Source organism: Cyclopterus lumpus, chromosome 25 (assembly GCF_009769545.1).
Source record: "Cyclopterus lumpus isolate fCycLum1 chromosome 25, fCycLum1.pri, whole genome shotgun sequence".
In the NCBI taxonomy this organism is placed as follows: Eukaryota; Metazoa; Chordata; class Actinopteri; order Perciformes; family Cyclopteridae; genus Cyclopterus; species Cyclopterus lumpus.
This window is the reverse complement of record NC_046990.1, coordinates 7970789-7992103: the sequence shown is the minus strand read 5'-3', so window position 1 is coordinate 7992103 and position 21315 is coordinate 7970789. Positions and strand designations below refer to the sequence as shown.

Here is a 21315-nt window from a genome sequence, read left to right as displayed (position 1 = left end):
GACGGAGGGGAGGTGACTGAAAGGAGCGCACCGGAATCTTCTTATGGGTCGGGTTGGAGGAGTGCTCTGATCTCGGTTGGGATACTGCAGTCAATCCAGCCTCGACTTCGAAAAACAGTCAAACCAGCGCGCACGTTTTTGTTTTTGTTTTGGTACTCGTGCGCACGAGGCATTACGGGGAGAACGTGTAAGAACAGAGTTCAAAATAAGAGCAAACTTCCGTCATTCAACACTCCTGTAAATACAGATACGGTAATACATTTAAATAAATGAAAGAGTGAAAAAGTATAAATTTTATGAATGATAACTTTCATTTTCAAATCCTACATCAGAATATCTTGATTGTCTCTTAGTGACACCTTGAGATGGTCTACTATTAATCTGAAGAGAAATTACTTTGTAAATATGGACAATTTCCTTTGAAATCTAATCTGAAATTTGAGGTAAATTGGATTTGAAGTTCGCTCATGAAGGAGATGTTGAAGGGCTTTAATTTTGGGGGTCCAGTTTGGGAGAAGGCCAGTCAGACCTACTATTGGCCCTTCATGTTGAGAGACATTAGACAATGGTGTGAGCAGTGCAGAGCCAGGCAGAGGGCTCCCATGGGAGGGTCCCAGGTTAGTCGTCCTCTACAGCGGGTGGCTGCAGATATCAGATAGGACTGATAGGGTTGCCGTCGAGAGGAAAAGTAACAAATAAAACAAATAAAATTAAGAGTGAAGCCGTGGTTGAAACGACATGTCTGATCTCCCGACTCCGTTTATTAACATGTTGCAAATGCACCTCACACACAAATCCAGAACGCACGGTTACAATACGACTACTAGGCTACTCTAATATGTATAATCATAGTGCGAGTTAGACATTATTGTAATGATCCGGACCTTTGCATGAGGAAATTCTCTCTAACTGGACCTGAAGTGAGGTTGTATTAGGTACTAATGCATAGTCAGCGTATTTCCTACAGTGGAGCACGGGAGAAAATAAATGCACTGCTTTGGATGGCGAAACCAGTTTTAGCTACCCAAAAGAAAGGCTCACTAAAAAAGAACAATGTGAAGTTTAAGTGTACGCTATATTTTGAATCATTTACGACGAGGAACTGAACTGAAAGTAAAATGGATCGATACTCTCTTAAAAGCCACCTGACTTAGTTGATAAAAACAGTTTATATAACATGTTTCCCAACCCCACTTCAAAATACTATACTATACTTACTCTATAAGGAACAAGTTGCAAAATCCATGTAGTCTTTCCACGCTGCTTTAAAAAGTTGCCACAACTCATTTTACACAAAAGGATCAGTAGAACCGTACGTTTTGCTTTTGGCACAAATATTAATAAAAAAAATGAAATTGCATTCAATTTATTTAAAAAAACAAAACAATTAAAAATCATCAAATCTTACAAAACAAATTACAGCATAGAAAACACAAGGGCTAAATTCCTCAGTTAAACAACACCCGATTCTCCATGAATTCTACTTGACCTCTCGTTCCTCTACATTTCTTTCATGACTGGTTTGTGTCTACTGTACATTTGTGAAACCAATATTGTCTCGATAGCCTTCTGTAGGTTATTGTGTCGAACAAGAAGAATAAACCATTTAACAAGTTCTGTGATGGGAAATCTCATAGCACGAGTACTGACTGGGAATAACTGCTGATGTAGGACTTTGTCTTTTGTTTGTCATATTTTAGGCAAGGCAAGCTTAGGAGGCTGATTGAACAAGAACACCGCACTTTAACACGTCACTACTTCGGTAACTTAAATGGCCAACATTGAATTCTGCATGTTTAAAACCATCAAACCTAGGAAACGGTGCCAGAGTAAAACCAGCACTAACTGCCTTCTTTTTTTTATTTTTTTTTTTTAAATGGAGCTGGATTTAATCTAGTTAAAACATCCATGAGCACAAAAGTGTATCTTCAATGACAGCAGTTGGGAAACCAAAATATATATAGATATATATTAAAAAGAAAACACTAGCATTAATTGAGTTTCAATTGTAGGAGAAATCTGAATGTTTTAATTTTCATCAGGGAGAAAGTGGATGGTTTGATGGGGGGGGGGGGGCTGTTTGTGGAGAGAGAGGTGTATGTGGTTGCATGCCAGATTGGAAGCGGTGTCTAAAGTCCACACACTTCTGCAGGCCGTGTGTGTGTGTGAAAACAAGGAAGCCTCTGGAGAGTTTACCTGAACCACACTGCAGTCTCAGATGTTTCCTCTCTCTCTCACCAATACGGACCACTGCTTCCGCTGAGGAATTCAGTGCTGAAACATATTTGGAACACGACACATGGAACAGCTTCCTCTTCCTGTTGGTTGATAGCACCGAGTAGAGAATATTTAGATAAACTACACACCTTTTGTCTATTATTTTGTGTCTCTGTGCTCACTTGAGTGACGGATCGTAACCAGTTAACTCGAAGTAGCAGTTGGAAGCTGAACTCTACCCCCCCCCCGGATGTTTTAGTCGGACAGAGATGGCGAGCGCAGGGACCTGCCGCTGGCCGGGCTGTTGCTGTAGGCGTGCGAGTTGTCCCTCTCTCTGTCCTTCTCCTTGCTCTCGTGTTTATGCTTGTGCTTGTGTTTGTGCTTGTGCTTCTTCTTCTTCTTCTTGTGCTCGTGGTGGTGATGGTGGTGGTGGTGGTGGCCGTGCTCGGCACCGTGTTTGGAGGACGAGGAGGTGGTCTCCTTGGGGAAGGACGGGACGGGCGTGGCGGGCATGGACAGCATGGACTGTTCGACTGACGGAGGCTCTTTACCTGGGAAGAGAAAGAGGGCAGGTGTGTGTTACCAGGTTATTGGGGTTTTTAATAAATCTTCTGAATGTGTGTGTGTGTCTGTGTGTGTGTGTGCTCACCTGGCGTGGAGGGCCTCTCTAACAAATTGAGATGATGGTGAATGAAGGCCTGACTGTCATGAACCGTCTCCATATCAATATCTTCGTCTTCCATTGTGTTGAACTACAACAAACCACAACTTCATGTCAACACCAGATAATGTGTGTGAACATAAAAAAAACTATCTTTATCTTTGTAGTGGCTGAGACGTCGCTATAACAGAACATGGCAGTTAAACAGTTGATTAGTTAGCCTGAATCAAACAGAAAGTGTGTTACCCTGATCTTGTAGCGTCCTCCTCGTGCATCCTCCTCCTGCTGCTGCAGCACCTGTCCTGGCTCTGGAGGGGAGCCCAGCGGGGTCTCAGCCTTCCTCTTCAGGCCCATGGAGGGCTGGCCCACCCCACACACCCCCAATGAGATAGGATCGGGCTCTTCATCCACCTGGCACACAAACGCAAAACTTTAATATGTAGCGAAAGGGCGTACTCATGTTTCTTGATAAAAGTGTCTAAAATAATCCAGGAGTTCAGGGCGCGGTGCCGGGACGAGGTCTAATCAGCCTCAGCTGGGGTTAATCAGTGTGTGTGTCTGTCCCCAATAAGGAGGCGAGAGTTCGCAGTCGGTGTCGGTGACATATGAATAAAAGGGTTTTGTGAACCAATCAGTGTTGCTGCATCTGTTCCCGGGGTAACGGAGGAAAGATAACACCGTTTTGATAAAGTAGTTACTATTTGTGTGCCATCGGAAGATTTGTTATGTTCCGTTAATAAATCAAAGACATTGAAAACGAACCGCCAAGCAGCTCGCTGATTACATCTCCTCTCTCCCTCCTTCTGTTTCATGGATTGTGTAGTTCATAAAGTGCATTTCCTATTAACACTACTCTAACTGCCCTGACGAATGACCCCCCCCCCCAACAACACCACTTACAGATGAGTAGCTCATGCCCACGCCATGGATGCCTATGCTGGCGGGCGTGTCCATGACAGAGCTGACCCCCAGCTCGGGCTTTATGGTGGGGTTCAGGACCGCTTTCTTCTCCTTCAGGTTGAGCACAAGGCCCAGTTCTGGCAGGGGGAGGCAGGAAGGTCGAGTCAAGCCAAACAGGGTGTAGTAGAGGTTCACAGCATCGCAGCGCAGTCGCCAGTCGTGGGAGGTGCCTGAGGGGGGGGAAAAGGGTGTTGAGTGAGGGCAGTGGGATGGAAAACAAAAAAGGCACAACTCATATCTCAAAGTCAAGTATTAAAATGCATTACAAAGAAATGGTAGCTTGAATATCCTGTATTTGGGTGTGAATGTATATATACACTCAAATGTAGATTTATAAGACCTTTAGACAGCATTTATTAGTGAACTATTCACTCCGGTCATATAGAAGCTCCGATTGCCCACGCAGCGTGTGAGAAGTCGCAGATATTTGAATACCCCTGCCATGGCTATTAGAATATAGTCTTCTGTGGCTTTGGAAGAAGGTTGAAATAAATGACGAGCAGCAGCAGAACGCAAGTTGAGGTTGTGTTGTTATTAGTGAAACATCATCGTGTTGTGTGTGTGTTTAACACATGGGGGAACTGTGGGTTATAGTGTGTGTGTGTGTGTGTGTGTGTGGGGGGGACTCTGGTCACTGTGTATTTAAACTGGCAGCACAGCACAGCACAGCAGTCCAGCAGCCACCCACATGGACTGACGAAGTTCACTGGAAATAATAACCATTGATATATTTGGTCGTCCTTCAAGCTTGTGAGTCGATAAATTAGATAACGCGGCGCAACAAGAGCCCAGTGTCCTTCAGGAATATGGAATAGTGTAACGTTTACTTATATGTGGCTTTTTGAGACGGTGTGTATTTATATTGGCACACTGAGCCGTTGTGGCCGGGCTTGCTGGCTGAGAGACACATAGGACCCCCTGGAAGAGAGAAAAATAATGAAACCCGAGGACACAATACTTGGCAGAGCCGAGTGCGTACATGGCGGAGGCGCATCACCAGAAAGTAGACCTTAACCTTTGACCAGATAATAATGGAGGAAAAGCACAGGAGGCCGAGTATTTAATATTATTATAACAGCAGTGCTATCACTTCCACTGCTCCCGATACAGACGGTGGTTAGCTCGGATCTCAGACACCTCATATTCTTATATGAGGTGTCTGACAATGAACAAAGAGAACAGTGGAGCCAACAACAACCCCACCGAATGGCTACGACTGTAACATGATAATACTACTACTTTAGAGAGAAAAAACAATCCTGCAAGATGTATATTTTTACTTGGACCTGGCATGTGGACATCTTATATTGTAAGAAGTGGACATAGTCACTGTGAGGTCACCCGTTGGTTCGTAGACTACCGTTTTGAAGCCTTGAGTTTGACTTTGTAGGCGTCGCCAAACCATAAGGAACAAGAGAAGGTGGAGCTAAGTACAACCAAAGACATTTTTAGGTGAATAAAATGTAACAATTAACTCCTAAACGGGCAAAATTTAATTAAATGTAAAAAATACTGCGGTAGCGAACTGTCAATCACAAGGTAGCCCTGCTAAAGCAAACCCTGCTTATTGGTCCATTTGACTCTAAATCATGGTACCGCTTTGTTCACTACATTCCTGAAGCTACTGTCACCGGCATCTGATCAACGATGATGTGAGCGATGATGGGTCATATCCAGTGAGAAGCAAACCCCTGTGTTCTGTGAAGAAAAATGACTTCAAATGGAGTCTGTTGGCTTTGGCGACCATGGACGCCCTTTCCAACTGCTTCCCCGTTGGAAAGGGCTGTCTGGCGGCAAGCAGACTGACATAGATGAGTACCTGCGAACTATCCCTTAAAAAAGGGCAGCTTGAGTCACTAACTTGAGTGAGTGAGAGTGAGAGTGTGTGTGTGTGTGCGTGTCTCACCTGAGTTCATGAGTTTCCAGAGCTGGTCGACCAGAGCTTCATTACACAGAGCAGAGTCTGTTGCCTTGTTGAAAGGTGGATTCTTACAGAGCATACCCAGGATCTTATGCCTGATTGGACAATAAACAAGAAATGCAGACATGAAAATGAAACGCCACACTGGCTGTTCGTCAGTCATTTAGCATCAACTACAGCCTTCTTTGAGCAGCAGAGGAGGAATACTGGTTTCTGGCATTGTTCCTGACATAAAGACGTCCCTTCCTAAAGAGATTTTAGTCCCAAAGTTCAGGCTTCAGCAGTTTGAGGTAGACAAAGTCAGAGTTAGTATCAAGTTTCCTCTTTGTGCTCAGACTATCAGGGCCTCATATCATCTTGAGCTGACATTTTAGAGGTCATCCATGCATTGTCACCCTTAATGGGAAATCGTTTCAGGAAGTCTACATTTGAGTGTGTGATTATTGCTTTAAGAAATAAAACAACCTATTTTTTTAGGTTTCTGCTCGAAATGACATACCCAAACTAAAAAGGGTGTATTTTCTCTACCACAAAGGCTATTTGAATAATGTTGGTGTTATAATAAAAAGGCAACCCATGTGAGCTTTTGTTCAGATGTGTAAATATTAATGTATGTTACTGGTTAAGAGTAAATAAAGATCCTTTAAGGCCTCTGAAGGTGTCAAGGGGCCGATAAAAAATAAAAAATAAAACATCCCTGATTTGGAAATCCCAGTGACATTTGTTTACTTTTACATTCAACCGTTTGAAGATTGTTGATGCCCCTTTTCTTTTGTAAATTCTTTAAAAAAATAAAAAATAAAAAAAATTTAAAAAAAAGTGACTAAGTGTGACAAAATCACAAACGTGTTAATTTCATAAGGGGAGGCAGAATTCACCACATTAACAGCGGCCAGACATCGAGCAATTCATGTTCTAGATTTACCAACGTTTCATTAGTATGACGAGTGTGTGTTAAATGAGCTGACCTGACGTAATGAGCTGGGTCATTCTGGACCATGTTGAGCAACCACTGCAGGTCCGCTGAGCTTCTTTCAACTACGGGACAAAAAAAGACAGATTGAACAACGACTAAATACAGGGGCGGGGCCTCCTGGTCCTAAATATTTCAAAATCAAATCACACACTGTTTCTTTCAACAAACATTAGGGTTATGCATCGTTCAGTCTGCCACGAACTGATGTTGATTCTTGGGGTCAAGATTTGATTCAACATTGATTTTAGATTGTGTGCAAGGAGTTTTAAAAATTAGTTAAATCAACTGCAATAATGTAAACAAAAAGAAGCAAACCTAAAACAATAGGTATATGCTTGATTCATGCTAAACTTGCACATATAAAACATTTTTAGTCATTCTCAATTCTCAGCCTACCAATAAAATTGTTAGGCTTAGGCTAGCTTCCTTTTCATTCCTGAGAATGGCACACTTGTGATAATGGTCCTACCTCTAGTGTAGTCCACCAGAGCTTCCAGTGCAGCGACGCGGACGTCTACAAAGTGTCCGTACTCGGCGTAGGACTTAAAGAGTGACGCGTCACTTGGAATATGACCATTCTTCTGAAGCTGGCGGATCGCACTCAGACAACTGCAGAGAGCGAAGGGGAACAGGTGTGTGAAACGAATGCTACAACGTGACTAATAGAAGGGAATACGCCTTTTCTATGTCAAAAGAATAACAGTTTGCTCTTCCTTTTGGAAAGATTATTTATAAAATAATACCTTATACATTAGTCTAAGCTTGTGACTCACGCTTTCTTTGCCACACGCTTTCACTTTTAGGTGCATATTCTAAAACGCTGCCTTACAAAATATATGACAATTACAAACTGACAAAATATAAACAAGGGGATTAATATGCGAAAAATCGTTAGTTTTAATTCCTATGGAATGTTTATAAGCATGGAAACTTTGTCAACTAAACACAAATGATATACTTTGTCTTATACGTTAATTGACATAACTTCCATCTCAACATAAATACAAATACTAGAACCGTCTCTAGTTCTTCTGTGGTCCCATACATGTACTCAACACTTCTTGTAACAAACACACTGCACTCTTAACCTGACAGTGATGGTGTTTCTGAAGCTCGGCAGCAGTTTTTCCATGTTGAGGAACCGCGTGATCTCCTCCAAGATGAGGCGGACGTCAGCATTCAAATTGTCCACCGTGCGCACCTCGTTGTTGATGCTGATGGCCGGAGTCAGAGAGTTTGTCAGCGCTTCTATCAGCTCAGCGCGGTAGAAGTTATCTGAAAACTGGGAACAGACGGAAGGAGTGGATGATCACTGGGGTTGAAGATTCACTGTTGAAATATGCTACGGTTTTAGATGAGAGTGAAAATCGTGCGCGTGAATGTGAGGCGTTACTTTGTTTTTCCTGTTGTCGTTATACTTGATGAGATCCAGGATGAAGTTGAGGACATCTTTGGGACAGAGGTTCTGGACGTCTCTAAGCAACGCCATGGCAACGGGCATCGTCTGACAAGGAAAACAAAGACAAAACAATTATACTCATTTGAACATATTTCCCAGCTAAATTTAACAATGTGATTCAGTGTAGCACATGACCTTGGAGGTCGAGGAAAAAATCAACTGGTCAGTGCTCTGCAGTGGACAAAACTAACAGGGCAGTTTGATGGTTGTCCGGCGGTACCTTCTGCAGGAAGTAACTCTGGAAGCTGAGGAAGTTGTTGGTCTTGACGATGTTGGGGCAGCTCTTACAGCAGAACATTCGGGTAAACAGGGACTTCATGGCTGGTGGACCCTGCCACGTGCTCACCATGGCATTGGCTATCTGCAGGGTTTCCATGCACACACACAGGAAAGAAGAGAAGAACGCAATTATATTTTAGTCAATTACTGCGGTTCAGCTCTGTTGACACTGCCACGCGTGGAGGGAGCGGTTGGTTGCCACCACGGTAAAAATAACGGCCATATTCTGAAAAGCTTGTGGAAAGTAAAATGAAATCAGGCGAATTACCTGCTCTCTCAAGAGCTGTGGGAGTTGTTTGGGAAATATTGCAGAAGCAGAAAAATGACACGTTGACTATGTTGTAACTTATATACAATGGTACTGTCTGTTTCTGTGGCGAGAGCTGAACTACAAAGTAAAAGGCAAATGTACACATGAGCGGAACCACGGTTTCCACAGGCACGAAGACCAGCAGTTCCAGTGGTCTTTGGGTTCCAACAGGATAATGGGGAACTTATGTTAATGTAGTAATATAGGAGTGAGGGTCACTGACACAGGATGTTGTCATTTGGTAAGGTAAAAGTGTGTTAAAGAGTTTTTAACATGCATTTGTCACTTTTTTTGCCAATAACAAGCAAGCGAATGCCACCCCAACCAACCATAATGCAGCAAAGACCTTCTGAGCTCAGTCATAATTCACTTAGTGGTCTGTGTGTGTCTGTATATACCAAAGGCCATTACGATGGTCTGTGGGGGGTTCTTTTGCCAAATACTTTAACATATTGAAAGAGGTGAAGCGCTGCCATTTCCACCTCCACTCAGTTTATCATGTTGAGAAAATATTGGTTCAGGTGGAACGTGAATAGCAGAAATCCAGCGGGGTTAAAGTTGGAATAGACCGAATTCAGAGAATGGAGAATTTCCTGCAGCCACAGAATATTATTCTTTAGTTAACTGAGCAGCGAGGGTTAAACCGGTGGGAGGCATTGCTGGCTGGGAGGTTACATGTTGTTCTCATTGTGCAAAAGAAAAAGATTTTAACCCAAATAATGAATGAACGAGAGTGATGTAATGACAAGAATGGAGTTTTCTCCACAAAAACTCCATTTTGAATCTTGTGTTGAACAGAGACATTATTTCGAAATAAGTCAATTAGCATGAAAAACAAGTAATCATTGTAATAAATCAAACTATTTGGTACAGAGAAACCTTTTTATGAAACATGCCCCTTGACCTGTCTATCAAAGAAAAGAAGGTTTCAATATGAAGTTGTGTGTGCATGTTAAGAGTCTAAAGCAGTCAAACTCATGTTCAACGTGGGCCACATCAGCATCATGGCTGCTCTCAAAGGTCCGGTTGTAACACTGTATAAATATATAAATACATAATGTATAAATGTTACTACTCCCGAGCATATTGTTAAATAACTGTCTCATTTGATTATCGGTTGATTCGAGTGTAAAAATATTGTACATGCATTTATATAAATGTAAAAATATATATAAGCAAATTTCTCTAATATTATAAAATAAATTATATTTAATACAACCCGCTTACTATATCAAAGATCAATCTTAAACCCAATCCGTTGTGCTATACATACCTTATAATAGATGAAGTGAGTATGTGAGACACGTATTATGTTGCTGAAATACAAAACACACACACACGCACACACACACACACACACACAGACACACACACACACACACACACACAGACATACCTTGGCCAAACAGAAGCAGGCCTGCATGCGGACTTTGTAGAAACACTGTTCCTGCTCCAGGATGTCTGTCAGAGCCAGTCTGGAGGCAGGAGTAGGGAACTTTTCCAACGCGGAGATGGACTCCTCCTATCAAAGAGATAAGGCGCATACAAAAAAAAACAACATAGAAATGTTAATAAAAGTTACTGGAAGGAATTTTCTTTCAAGGAAGGAAGTGTTTCATAACCAGTTAAAAGTTCCTTGTAGTAACCATGACAGCAGAAAATAATAAGAAGCTGTTACCAACATGTTTTCAATCGCTCTTTTGGCAAATAAAAGTGAGTGAGGGATTAAAGGATTGTTGTTATTGTTGGAACCGGGTGAATCCGGGGCCTGGATCCAAAATAGAACCGGCTATGAGAACCACTGATTTTAGCCGTGGGTAAAAAAAAAACTGAACAAACGGCAGCCAGGTGGATGTATAAGAAAACCAGTTTGTTTTATGATTTACAAATAATAAATAATAATAGTAAAATAAATGCCGTTAGCTCACCTGTGCAACTACATCCCTCTCATAGCGCAGCTGATACTGCCACATGAAGTCAGCCTGCTCAAACTCCACTTTCCTCAGAATGGACATGTCCGGGTCGATGCGGATCCAGAGGAGAGGGGAGTCCGCACTGCGGACGCAACAGGAGACAAACAGAGTTAAAGTACCTCAACTCACGCAGGTACATCTACCTTCACGTAATACATGATGTATTCATATAGTGACAAAACAATAAACAGAATTCCTAGATGGTATGTCCCAGAGTGACATCTTACTCCATGGCCGATAAATCCATGTCAACTTCCTCTCCATTCATCAGAGGGATTTTCTTTTTCTTGTTTCTGGAAGAGGAAACCAACAGAACAATCAGTGATGGGTCAATAGAAAAACAAAGACAAACACGGGGCGCATTCTTTTTTTGTTGACATTCCTGTCTGTGGCATATTGATGAGATTTGGTCATTTAAAAAAAGGGAAGAATCTGGCGATACGATACATATTGTGATACTATATATCTCTCTCTCTCTCTCATATATATATATATATATATATATATATATATATATATATATATATGAGAGAGAGAGAGAGAGAGAGATGTATTGCTATACTGTAAGCAAGACAATATAGTGCAATTTTTTAGTAGAATTTTAGGAAAACTGTCCACGTAAATCTGAGTTTCTTTTTTATCCAATCAAAACAGTGGGATCTACATATTCATTTATCACAATCCCTGTAGTATCCAACATCAAAACACAACACAAAATGAGCGATTGTCTGCCATAACAATATCCCAAAAAATGATATTGCGATACTTAAGTGCATCAATATTTTATCAGTAAGTCACACAGTACACTAGAAAAGAGTATAATATGATACATAACTATCTCTGTATTATTTGATAATGATAAAAATAGATTATAGTCTGTAACGTAAAAAGATAGGGCAAAACAAAAATATGAACTATGTTCACAATATTCACTAATCATGAGGGCATGACGCATGTGTTGTGCTGGAGGAGGTACCGTCTGCTCTTGGAGTGACAGGGGATGTCGTGTTTGAGGCTGTTCTCCTCGATCTGCAGCGTATGGTTGAAGGACCCGTCCAGCTCCTGCACCGTCACTTTGATGGGACCCTGCAGGGACATATACGCAACTTATTATTATTATTGGCTGTCAAATAATCATGTATGTAAATGTAATCTGTAACTAGATTTATTCGTGGGGCGACTATGGGTCAGTGGTTAGCATGCCCGTCTTTCAATCAAGGGGTTGGCAGTTCAATCCCCGCCCTAGTCGATGTGTCCTTGAGCAAGACACTTAACCCTGCATTGCTCCCCGTAGCTGTGTCTACGGTGTATAATGTAAAGTGTCTTTGAGTATCTAGAAAAGCACTATATAAATTAAATGGATTATTATTATTATTCATCCGTTTAAGTCATGGCTTTTTGGTTTTCAAAAACGGGTCTGTAGACGATAACAGCGAGGAATATCTTTTTTTTTTTTACTATAACTAATGCATTCATTGACTAATAGCATCAGCAAGCACTCAGACGAGGTCTTTTGGCCAACAGTATACCTTTTAAATTGTAATTGAAGATTTCTACAAATGGACTTTCGGTTTGCTCTCGACACAGACGACACATTCATTCCACATGCATCTCAACGCCCACCACATATTTCTGAGTCCCCGATGACGTGTAGTCCTGTCGGATCTCCAGCTCGAGCACGTTCCTCTTCCTGTTGAATGCAAAGCTGCCAAAGAATTTCACCACAGCACTTTGGTCTCTGAGTACAAACATGTTAAGTTAACCAAGATAACTAAGGAGAGCCTGAAAAATGAACCAGGTGAGAGAACATGTAGTGATAATATTACAGTGATACTGCTCCAGTAGTAAGTTTTCAATTCAAGAGCAATTGATTTTTTTAAACATAACTTTGTTACATTTCAGTGGCATTTCCATTTCTTATGAAAGGTGTCAAACCTACCATGTGCTTTATTTTGAAAGAGGATTTAAGGTCAGGCATGACTAAATGCAACCGGTTCAGAAATCCACTACAGATAAAAGGATACACCCATTGTTTGATCAGGGGGCCGATGTCTTTGCCTGAGACGTTGGAGATGGATTTGAGAAAGGCGTGAGTGGACAGAAGCATCTGGCTCCACATGTGACTCTGGTACTTCTGGGATGAAGCCGTGCTCGCCAGGCTCAGAAGCTTGTTGAACACCTTCAGGATGGCAGAAAACCGAGCATTCGAGATGAAGACGTAAACCCGTTTTTGTTATGATGTCAAAGATGTTTTGAAGTGGGGTTTTATGAACTACTTATCCATACACTAGATGGCAGTGGGCAGTTTGGAGAAGCATACAGGAGTTGTGACACATGAGCAAAAGGGGACTGTGGTTCAGTGGTGAGCAGGGTCGGCGGTTCGATCCCCAGCCCATGTCGATGTGTCCTTGGGGAAGACACTTAACCCCAAAATGTCTCCCGTAGCTGTGCCTACGGTGTATTAATGTGTGTGAATGTTAGTCTTTGTCCGTTTCTCTAAACTGGAGGCATGCCGACCGCCATCCACTGTAATACACTGACTATGGATAAGTACCTCACATCAAAACATCTAAACTATCCCGTAAACTAATTCGTTCTGAGATAACTGCAGGCAGAAGCCCAGAAAACACGATGCCGGTGGTGTTCACCTGCAACATGAACTCCATGCTGATCCTGTTTTCGATCAGCCTCATCACCAGGTGGGCCTTACACTGGAACATCTTGTAGTACTCCCAGGACAAAGTGTGGGGGTGCTTGATGGAGAAGTGAAGGTGGGGAGTCGGGCTGAAGAGGGAAAAAAAAGACTTGGTCAGTGTGTTATGTAATTATTATTATACTTCGATGGATAGGGATTAGAATTGAAAGGGAACTTGTTACTTGTCCTTCTCTTTGACTCCACTGAAAGTCGGGTGCAACAGAACTCCTCCCATCTTTAGCTCATATTCCACAATTTTGTCCAACTCCTGGTAAACAACGAAATAACATTTATTAACACTTACAAAAGCTCAGGAAAGAATTCAGTCATTTAAATTCAGTTGTAAATACGCAGTCATACATTATTATAAAATATTCTATTCGGAGATATGGAATATAATGTTCATAACTATGTTTTAACTATAATCAACTGAAACAAAGAATCATTGTGGTTTCAAAATGAGTCCTTGCTATTGCAGGTGAGTAACCATTGCTGTCCTTTTGCATTTTGAATGTTACCTTACTGCAGGAGTTGGGCCTCTATTACCGCCGCCGCTGCTTATTTAAAATTAAAATTAAAATTAAAATGATGACAGTTGAAAGAGAAGCAGGTACCTCTTTGATCCAGTGGCGGTACTCATTGACGCCAAAGGTCTTCTTCAGGTAGAGGCCATAGATGTAGCCTGAGATTCCTTTCAACACCCACTCATCAGCCCTGCAGAGGTAACAACATATCAAGTCACCACAGTCAAGGCCTAACAGAAAACAATAAATTCATCAGGGGTGGGTTTAGTTCCCACCTTTCATAAATGTATAGGCCTGTATTTAGTAGCTTGTAAAAAAAGAAAGACACAATGATGAGTGAAGACGCTGATTCCACCGTGGTGGGAACCACAACTGGTCCAAGACCATTTGCAGAGGTGATCTCAGGTTGTTTCCGAGTAAGAAAATATGCCAAATTTGGCATATTCTCTTGCCAAATGTAGTAATTCAAGATGAAGTGGAGGAGAAGAGATTCGCTCGCACAGCAGATCAGTGGTTGGGCGACATGACAGTATATGAAGTGACGTGAGGAGAGTAGGGGGGTTGAAAATACAGAGCAGGAAGAGGCACCCCACCCAGGATGAGCTTCTTGCACACTAAAGTTTATTTTGACAGTGTTGCGTCAGCTTCTTGAAATGCAAGATGAGAAAATCCTTAAGGAAAGGTCTTCTTTCCTTTTGGTTTTCTCTAAAACAAAAATGTGTGCGATTATTCTATTGCACTTACCAAAGTCAGGCTACGATTTATTTGCACCACATTCAACACATGAAGTTTTTGTTCTCAGGAACCTGAATGTTTCCATTTTGAAAGAGTTTTAGTTTTACGGTTTTAAATCTTTTGTTTTGTAAATCTCAAGTGTTGTTTTTGTTTGTATGGAAGTTCCAAATAAAATAAGTAAAATATCTAATTTGTGGATATGATTTATACATGTTAAGTTAGATTCAAGACTTTTTTAGACTTCTTTGACGCTACTCGGAATAAAATTGAAAACCAACTTTACAATAACCTAAATTTAACTTGCTGATGCAGGTCATCGTATGCATGTAAACATGTGGGCAGAAATATTGTGTTGGAATAAGTCTCCTACTCTGTCACATTTTAAATTGCAATATCAGAAAAAAAGCAATTCATTAAAGCTTAATTCTGACTTTTAAGGCTTTATTGTTAGATTAATTAATTCAATGATGTTTATGCCTCACTGTGTTGAGTCTCACCATGACATCCTGGAGATGAAACAGCCAAAGAACTGCTGAGCCAAGGCCTGGGCCAGACAACGGCGAGTCAGCGGGGTCTGGTCTATGATCATAGCGCTGTGGAGCAGGTTGGTACTGAAAAACAAAGCCAACCACTTAAGTTCAGACCGAATGACATGAATACAGTAACAAAATGTGAAAACTATCCTCACAGAAAAAACTGGGAATGTCTCATACGCACAAAGAAAACATGAACACGCGTTTAACAATCCTATCCTTACTCCACACACGGTCTTATGCTCACCTGAAGATGCTCATGGAAGCGTAGGAGGACACTTGCACATAGGCCTCGTCCACAAACACGGTCTTGAAGCAGGCGTACGGGTAGCGGCATGTCAGGATCTCCTCGTAGAACTCAAAGATCTCATGCAGGTACGACATGGAGTGTTTGAGCAGTGGCAGCAGCTGTGGCAGGCAGAAATGGGTCACCTGCGAAAGGATAGGCCAAAGTAAAGAATGGTATAGTTTCAGTTGTTCTGTGCCGTCATTGTTACACTTTGAATGTAATATGAAATACTTAGTTGCAATGAGTAACAAAGGGCTTCCTTGCTGCATTTACTACCACATTTCTTACAAAGCATTTAACACTTATGAACAAAAAGAGCTGATTGCAAATGAGAATTTGCAAAATAATTATTGTTTTCAAACATAAAAAATAAATAACAGCAACTAAAAGCACATTTTCACAAATAACTATTAAAAACAAAATTACAAAAGCAGCTTGTCATTACAATACTTTACTGAATTGAGTTCATCTTCAACACTGCTACTGTGTGTTTAGGGACATCTAGTGGTCATTACTGGAAAATAGAAGGACGGGCAAAATATGACTGCATTACATCAAACCAGTAGTTAATAACAATTTAGTTGATGTCATAAGCTTTTCTGTCGAGATTAAACAATGCAGGGATGATGTTTTACCTCTAAGTGAGAGGTGTGGGTTTGGATATTAGTCAGCAAAATTGCTTTACATAACCAAGAACGTGGTTGGAGATGGAATACTGCTCCCCCCCAACCAAATAATGCAGATGTGGAGATCTGAGTCACTCAGTATGTGAATTAAATCTCTTAAATCTTCGGTAAAAGAAGATAAATGCTCTGACTGCTGTTTCACTGCAACTTCAAAACACATAAACGTTTAAGCTTTGCTGAATGTTAAAGTAAAAGCAGATGTTTTAAGAAAAAGAATCACACCATTATACATTTGCTAGTGTAGGAATGAGATACGGTTTTAGCACCCCAAAGCTACATGCAGACACATCGTTATTTAAACCTGTCACGTGGTCACTGCAGACCCACCTCATGCATGTAGGGGTCAACAAGGATTTCAAAGGGCCCCACTGACAGGGAGATGTTGGGGGCCGCGGTGGGGATGGGGAGGACATAGTGGAACGTCTTTTTCCTCATGTCAGGGGTGTAGATGGTCTCCACCAGGTCGCCGCACGACACTGCCACCATAGATGCGTCCACGGTAAACTCCAGCTTCCACGTACACAGCTCTGAGTAGGAGTCCACACAGGGGAACCAGAATCTGGGGGAGCAGACAATCTGATGAGCTTTGAGCATGTGAATGAATGCACCAACCACTCCGATTGTGGGCTTTAATGGCAGACCTTAATGGTTAGCTATTAAGTGAGAGTGTGGACGAGAATGTAGGAAATGTCCAAAGTGAAAAAGAGTGAAGACACATGACACACTACACTTTTTTTTAGAGTGTACTTAAACCGTTTCTAGACCTGGTGGAGTTCTGGTATCCAAAGGAGAAGACATGAGCTCCTCTCTCCGCCATGCTGCCTTCCACATCAGGAACAACGAAGTGGAGACCTCCCTTCGGCTGGTCCAGGGAAAACTCTATGTACACCTTTAAGACTTTCAAATCTGGAGACACAAAAACACATTTCCATTGCTGCATCAGTCACGATCTTTAAAAAAAATGCCCCAAAACAACTGTGATTTTGTTTTTGTCTTACCATCTTGTTTCCAGAGTTCTGAGGGAACTTTGATGACCAGCTCCCCGTGTCCTGCATCGGGGTCGACAGCACTCACTGCTGCCGTGTAGGCGCTGGAGAAATAGTTGAGGTTCCTCCTACGTAGACACACACACACACAAGACATTTACACAGAATAATATTGCCCCCTCAAAAATTATATTTGTAATAATATACCCAGCCCTAGTGAAAGGTTAGATAGTGACAGTCTAAATGTGAGGAGAAAAATACAAAAATGTATCTTTAATACTATCTCTTAAAGATTACTAGATATGAGTTTCTTAACACACGTTTCTCAACGATTGTCTGGTTAGCCTCTATATTATTATTATTATTATTATTATTATTATTAATAATAATAATGTGACATCAGTAACTTAAGGCCAAAAATGTAACAAAAGCAGATGTTTTGACACAACTGTTTGGGGCCAATCTGGTGAATTGAATACTCAACAAATGATTCATTACAATGATGCAAAAATCCTGTAAATCGAATGTTGACATCTTAAAATTGTTTAGTGTTTAGTGTAAAGCACTCATCATGTCGTGCAAAAAGACAATCAAATAAATGCATTATTACTAGTTATTCAAGCATGAATATTTCAAATGAATCCACAGCGTTTCCACAACATAGCAGCCTATTCAAAATACTCTCATCCATAAACTACCATTTGAACGTTAATATGATCTTGAACATAGCTTAGCAGTGTTATCTGTTTTGGGGAGCTCTGATAAATGTAGTTCATTTTCAGGTAAAGGATAATAGGAGAATGTTCAAATAAGAAGATTTCCCAGGACATTTTTCTTTTTGTTTAATTTTCAATAACAATTGTTCGACTGGTTTCCATGAACACAAATGGCACAAATTACAAGCCAATGTTTTTCGGATCTCCGAAACACTGAAATGTGCACCGACATACTCACTGCTTGGACTCATGGTGGCACACCTCCAGTGTGGGGTCGTTGTAAATGAATGGGGCTTCGAGTTCATTGACCCGGACCCTGTAGATGCGACACTGTTTACTGTTAAGCTTGATCCTGTTCAGGTTGACCACTGTGGGGAAGATGGTCAGCTCAACAAAGCCCTGAGGGAGTCAAGAGAAAGGAAGAGTTTGGTTCAAATGGAGCAATTATCTCTTACAGTGAGCTACAATATTAAAAGGGGTGCAGTAAACTTTAACTGGACAGGATGCACCTTGATTATATATCAGCCATGGTTGTCTCTCTCCCACCCCAGCAGAATGACTGAACAATTTAAATAAAATGAAGTTCACATATGTACTCACAATGACAGACTTCCTCTGGAAGTTGATGTTGTTGATGCACACCACCTGGTGGGTCGTAAACGCCACAATGGAAAAACAATGTAAATATGTGATATGAACTCAACAAGCATTGCACTGTTTGTTACTGAAGTGACGTCACTGCCTGTAACAGTTAACGTAAATTACTCTATGCAAATGTTACTAGTGTTAATCCAGCGTAACGTTAGCTTTACGTTACTAACTAGCTAACTAACTACAAACAGTTTCATTCATTTCACGCCAACATTACACAGCGAATACTTATAATTTAAAGGGGCGAGGGCTCTCGAACGCTTTATCCTTCTTCCTGTTCATCTTCGCTGCTTGTTGCGCCTCGAGTTGGGAGTTTCAACACGGCATCGAGCTGCTCCGCGAGGCTTCCCTCTCCACAGCCATGTTGGGCTAACTACTTTGCTAGTAGTTCCAAGATTCAGCAAGCTCCCGGGTGCGAAAAAGTTAAAAAGAAGAAAGAAAAAAGTCGCATTCCAATGTAAAAGCGACACGAACAAAAACGTTATACGGTATAACCAGGCTCGCAGACAAATGCAACCGGTACCGTAACTATACTATAATCTCTGTGATGACTGCTTTATGTTCGGGTTGTTTCACCCGGAGACTGCTGTGCGGTGTTTTTATTGCTAAACACAAGTCGGCCATGACTTGCAGTCGGTATTGTATGAAACAGATAATGTCCAAATAATGACAGCTGCGGTCGCCGTGGATCAAAACATCATAATATCCCCTCACTATCCGGCTGCTGGTGGAATTATGTGCGCGGCTCCGGTGTGTGCGTCCATTTTGTTCGTAACCTTTGACCTCCCGCGTAAAATAAATATACAACAAATATTTTTTTTTGAATCAAAAGATTATCGACAAAATGCACAGCACACATGTAACAACCAATGTATGCAATTATTTCTAAAAACAAATGCGAATGAATTAAATTTATATATATATATTTTAAAAAATGTTTTGGTACGTCAGAGCGGGGCGGACGCTGCCTGTCCACGGAGGAGTGCACGAGCTTCGCGAGAGCGCGCACAATGCAGCTGCCGAAGAATGCGCCTCTGGAATGTGTGGATACGATGGTTTTAACAGCACTGCATTGATACCATGCATTTATATGCGAATTATCCTATATAACACTTTACTTTAAGCCCCCCTCCCCCTTCTGGTATTTATAAGCAATGTAAAAACATGTATAAATAAAATTCAGCACAAAATTACAAATTTGCGTCAGAGGGCTTTACAATTTGTACACATACGACATCCCTGACATTTGACCTCATATCGGATCAGGAAAAACTCCCCAAAAAAACAGAAAAAAACCTTTCACGGGGAAAAAAGGGAAGAAACCTTCAGGAGAGCAACAGGAGGATCCCTCTCCCTGGATGGACAGAAGCAATAGATGTCATGTGTACAGATGAACAGCGTTACAGAGTTACAACACATTCAATGAATATGACAGTAGTAATAATTAGTAGTAGACATGGGCCACGATCCAGACCTCCACAATCCATGAAACAGACGGAGGTAGAGAGAGGGGCATCAGCAGGGAGGCCCATGGCAGGAGGCAGGGCCACGGAGGGCAGGATGCTTTCATGACAGGATGCTTCATAAATGCTTCATAAAACATTTTAATGTAGTTGTACGCAGCTACAAGAACATTTTTAAGTGTACACTAATTGTCAATCATTCTAATTCATAACGTACAGATATATTTGACATTATTACAACTGTGTAATACTGTTTAGTTTAGTTTATTAACTGGATCCCTATTAGCTGACGCCTTAGCGGCCGCTATCTCGGTTTCTCAAAGGCTGATCTGCGCTCAAACAATCTGGTTCATTCGAACCAGACGTCAGTACTCAGGATAGTTGCGCGTGATTATCTAACAGCACAAAGGCAAATATACTCAAAGGAAGGGCCTCTTTTTTGATCATTATCGCATATGAGGAATTCCAGACCATAATCATGGAACATCTAACACCGCTGTGAGGGCTAGACAAGAAGCATTGCAACATATCAGACAAGTTAAATGAGTAATGCTGCGTTCACATGAATATTCACAACGCTTTACTTGCATGAGTTTACTCGCCCGACTATTTGGTTTATTACCCAACCACCCACGTGATCATTTCTGCCTTATACTCGGAATATCAACGCCCTCATGTTTGAGTTCATAACATTAATATCATTTATATATATTTATACATAACATCACCCGTCGGCTCACACAGCTCGGTGACTTTCACCGACTACGTCTGAATAACTGGATGAAAATCTGCTTCATTCGCATCCATTTGAATCTACTCGCAACGCTTTTGGTGTGATCGCAGCATAAGTGTTGGGAAAATGTATTGGCTAATTTTAAGTGCCTCATCACCCCAATCAACCCGATTAAATTTCTTTAAATGTGCCTGCTGGCCGTAGCCTTAATGGCATGCATCATCCAATGAGATCTAAAATAACTATCTCTTTCAGAATAAGTAGATACTATATATGTGGAGATGACCATAGAGAACTTTTATTGCATTTGCACGGACATAGCCAAGGAACGTAATGAACACATCCAGAAGTTTCTTAAGCTCTATGTACCACAATGTACCACATGCAGTTCATTTAAAGCTCAGTTAAAGAAATGGTTAGTTAGTACCCAGATCTGTCAGCACTAGAACGTAACTGCTCCTTACTGTCCTCAATCTGTCCGTGTTGAACTTTCCCTCTGTCTGTCTGTTGTCGACTATCTATCTGTTGTATGTCTTGACTTCACAGAT

The 21315-nt window shown here is 41.3% G+C and overlaps 1 protein-coding gene across 2 annotated transcripts; it reads right to left on the bottom strand.

The window, feature by feature from the left end:
* Positions 1-1350: 1350 nt before the first annotated feature.
* taf2 (TAF2 RNA polymerase II, TATA box binding protein (TBP)-associated factor) lies at positions 1351-19344 on the bottom strand. 2 transcript variants are annotated; one of them, XM_034528812.1, is made up of 27 exons: positions 18804-19344; positions 18521-18575; positions 18159-18319; positions 17217-17332; positions 16983-17124; positions 16546-16777; positions 15491-15675; positions 15208-15321; positions 14066-14165; positions 13634-13719; positions 13405-13540; positions 12781-12935; positions 12380-12494; positions 11733-11842; positions 10984-11049; positions 10712-10838; positions 10180-10305; positions 8415-8555; positions 8129-8239; positions 7824-8017; positions 7205-7344; positions 6728-6797; positions 5745-5854; positions 3779-4008; positions 3125-3289; positions 2867-2969; positions 1351-2768 (listed from the first exon to the last, which is right to left on the bottom strand). In XM_034528812.1, exons 1-27 carry the CDS (start codon positions 18851-18853, stop codon positions 2473-2475), a joined length of 3636 nt encoding a protein of 1211 aa, XP_034384703.1. In that variant the 5' UTR covers positions 18854-19344; the 3' UTR covers positions 1351-2472. The 2 variants fall into 2 exon arrangements, with proteins under 2 accessions (XP_034384703.1, XP_034384704.1); XM_034528813.1 differs by lacking the exons at positions 17217-17332; positions 18159-18319; positions 18521-18575; positions 18804-19344 and having other exon boundaries at positions 16972-17078.
* Positions 19345-21315: the final 1971 nt, after the last annotated feature.

Excerpts from the sequence above, each read along its gene's own strand:
- taf2 (XM_034528812.1), bottom strand. The coding sequence starts at position 18,853 with ATGAACAGGAAGAAGGATAAAGCGTTCGAGAGCCCTCGCCCCTTTAAA. Across the intron at positions 11,843-12,379 it reads CGGGGACTCAGAAATATGTG|GGTCCCATCAAAGTGACGGT; the intron begins GTGGGCGTTGAG and ends ATGTCCCTGCAG. Across the intron at positions 6,798-7,204 it reads TCTGGTGGACTACACTAGAG|TTGAAAGAAGCTCAGCGGAC; the intron begins GTAGGACCATTA and ends TTTGTCCCGTAG.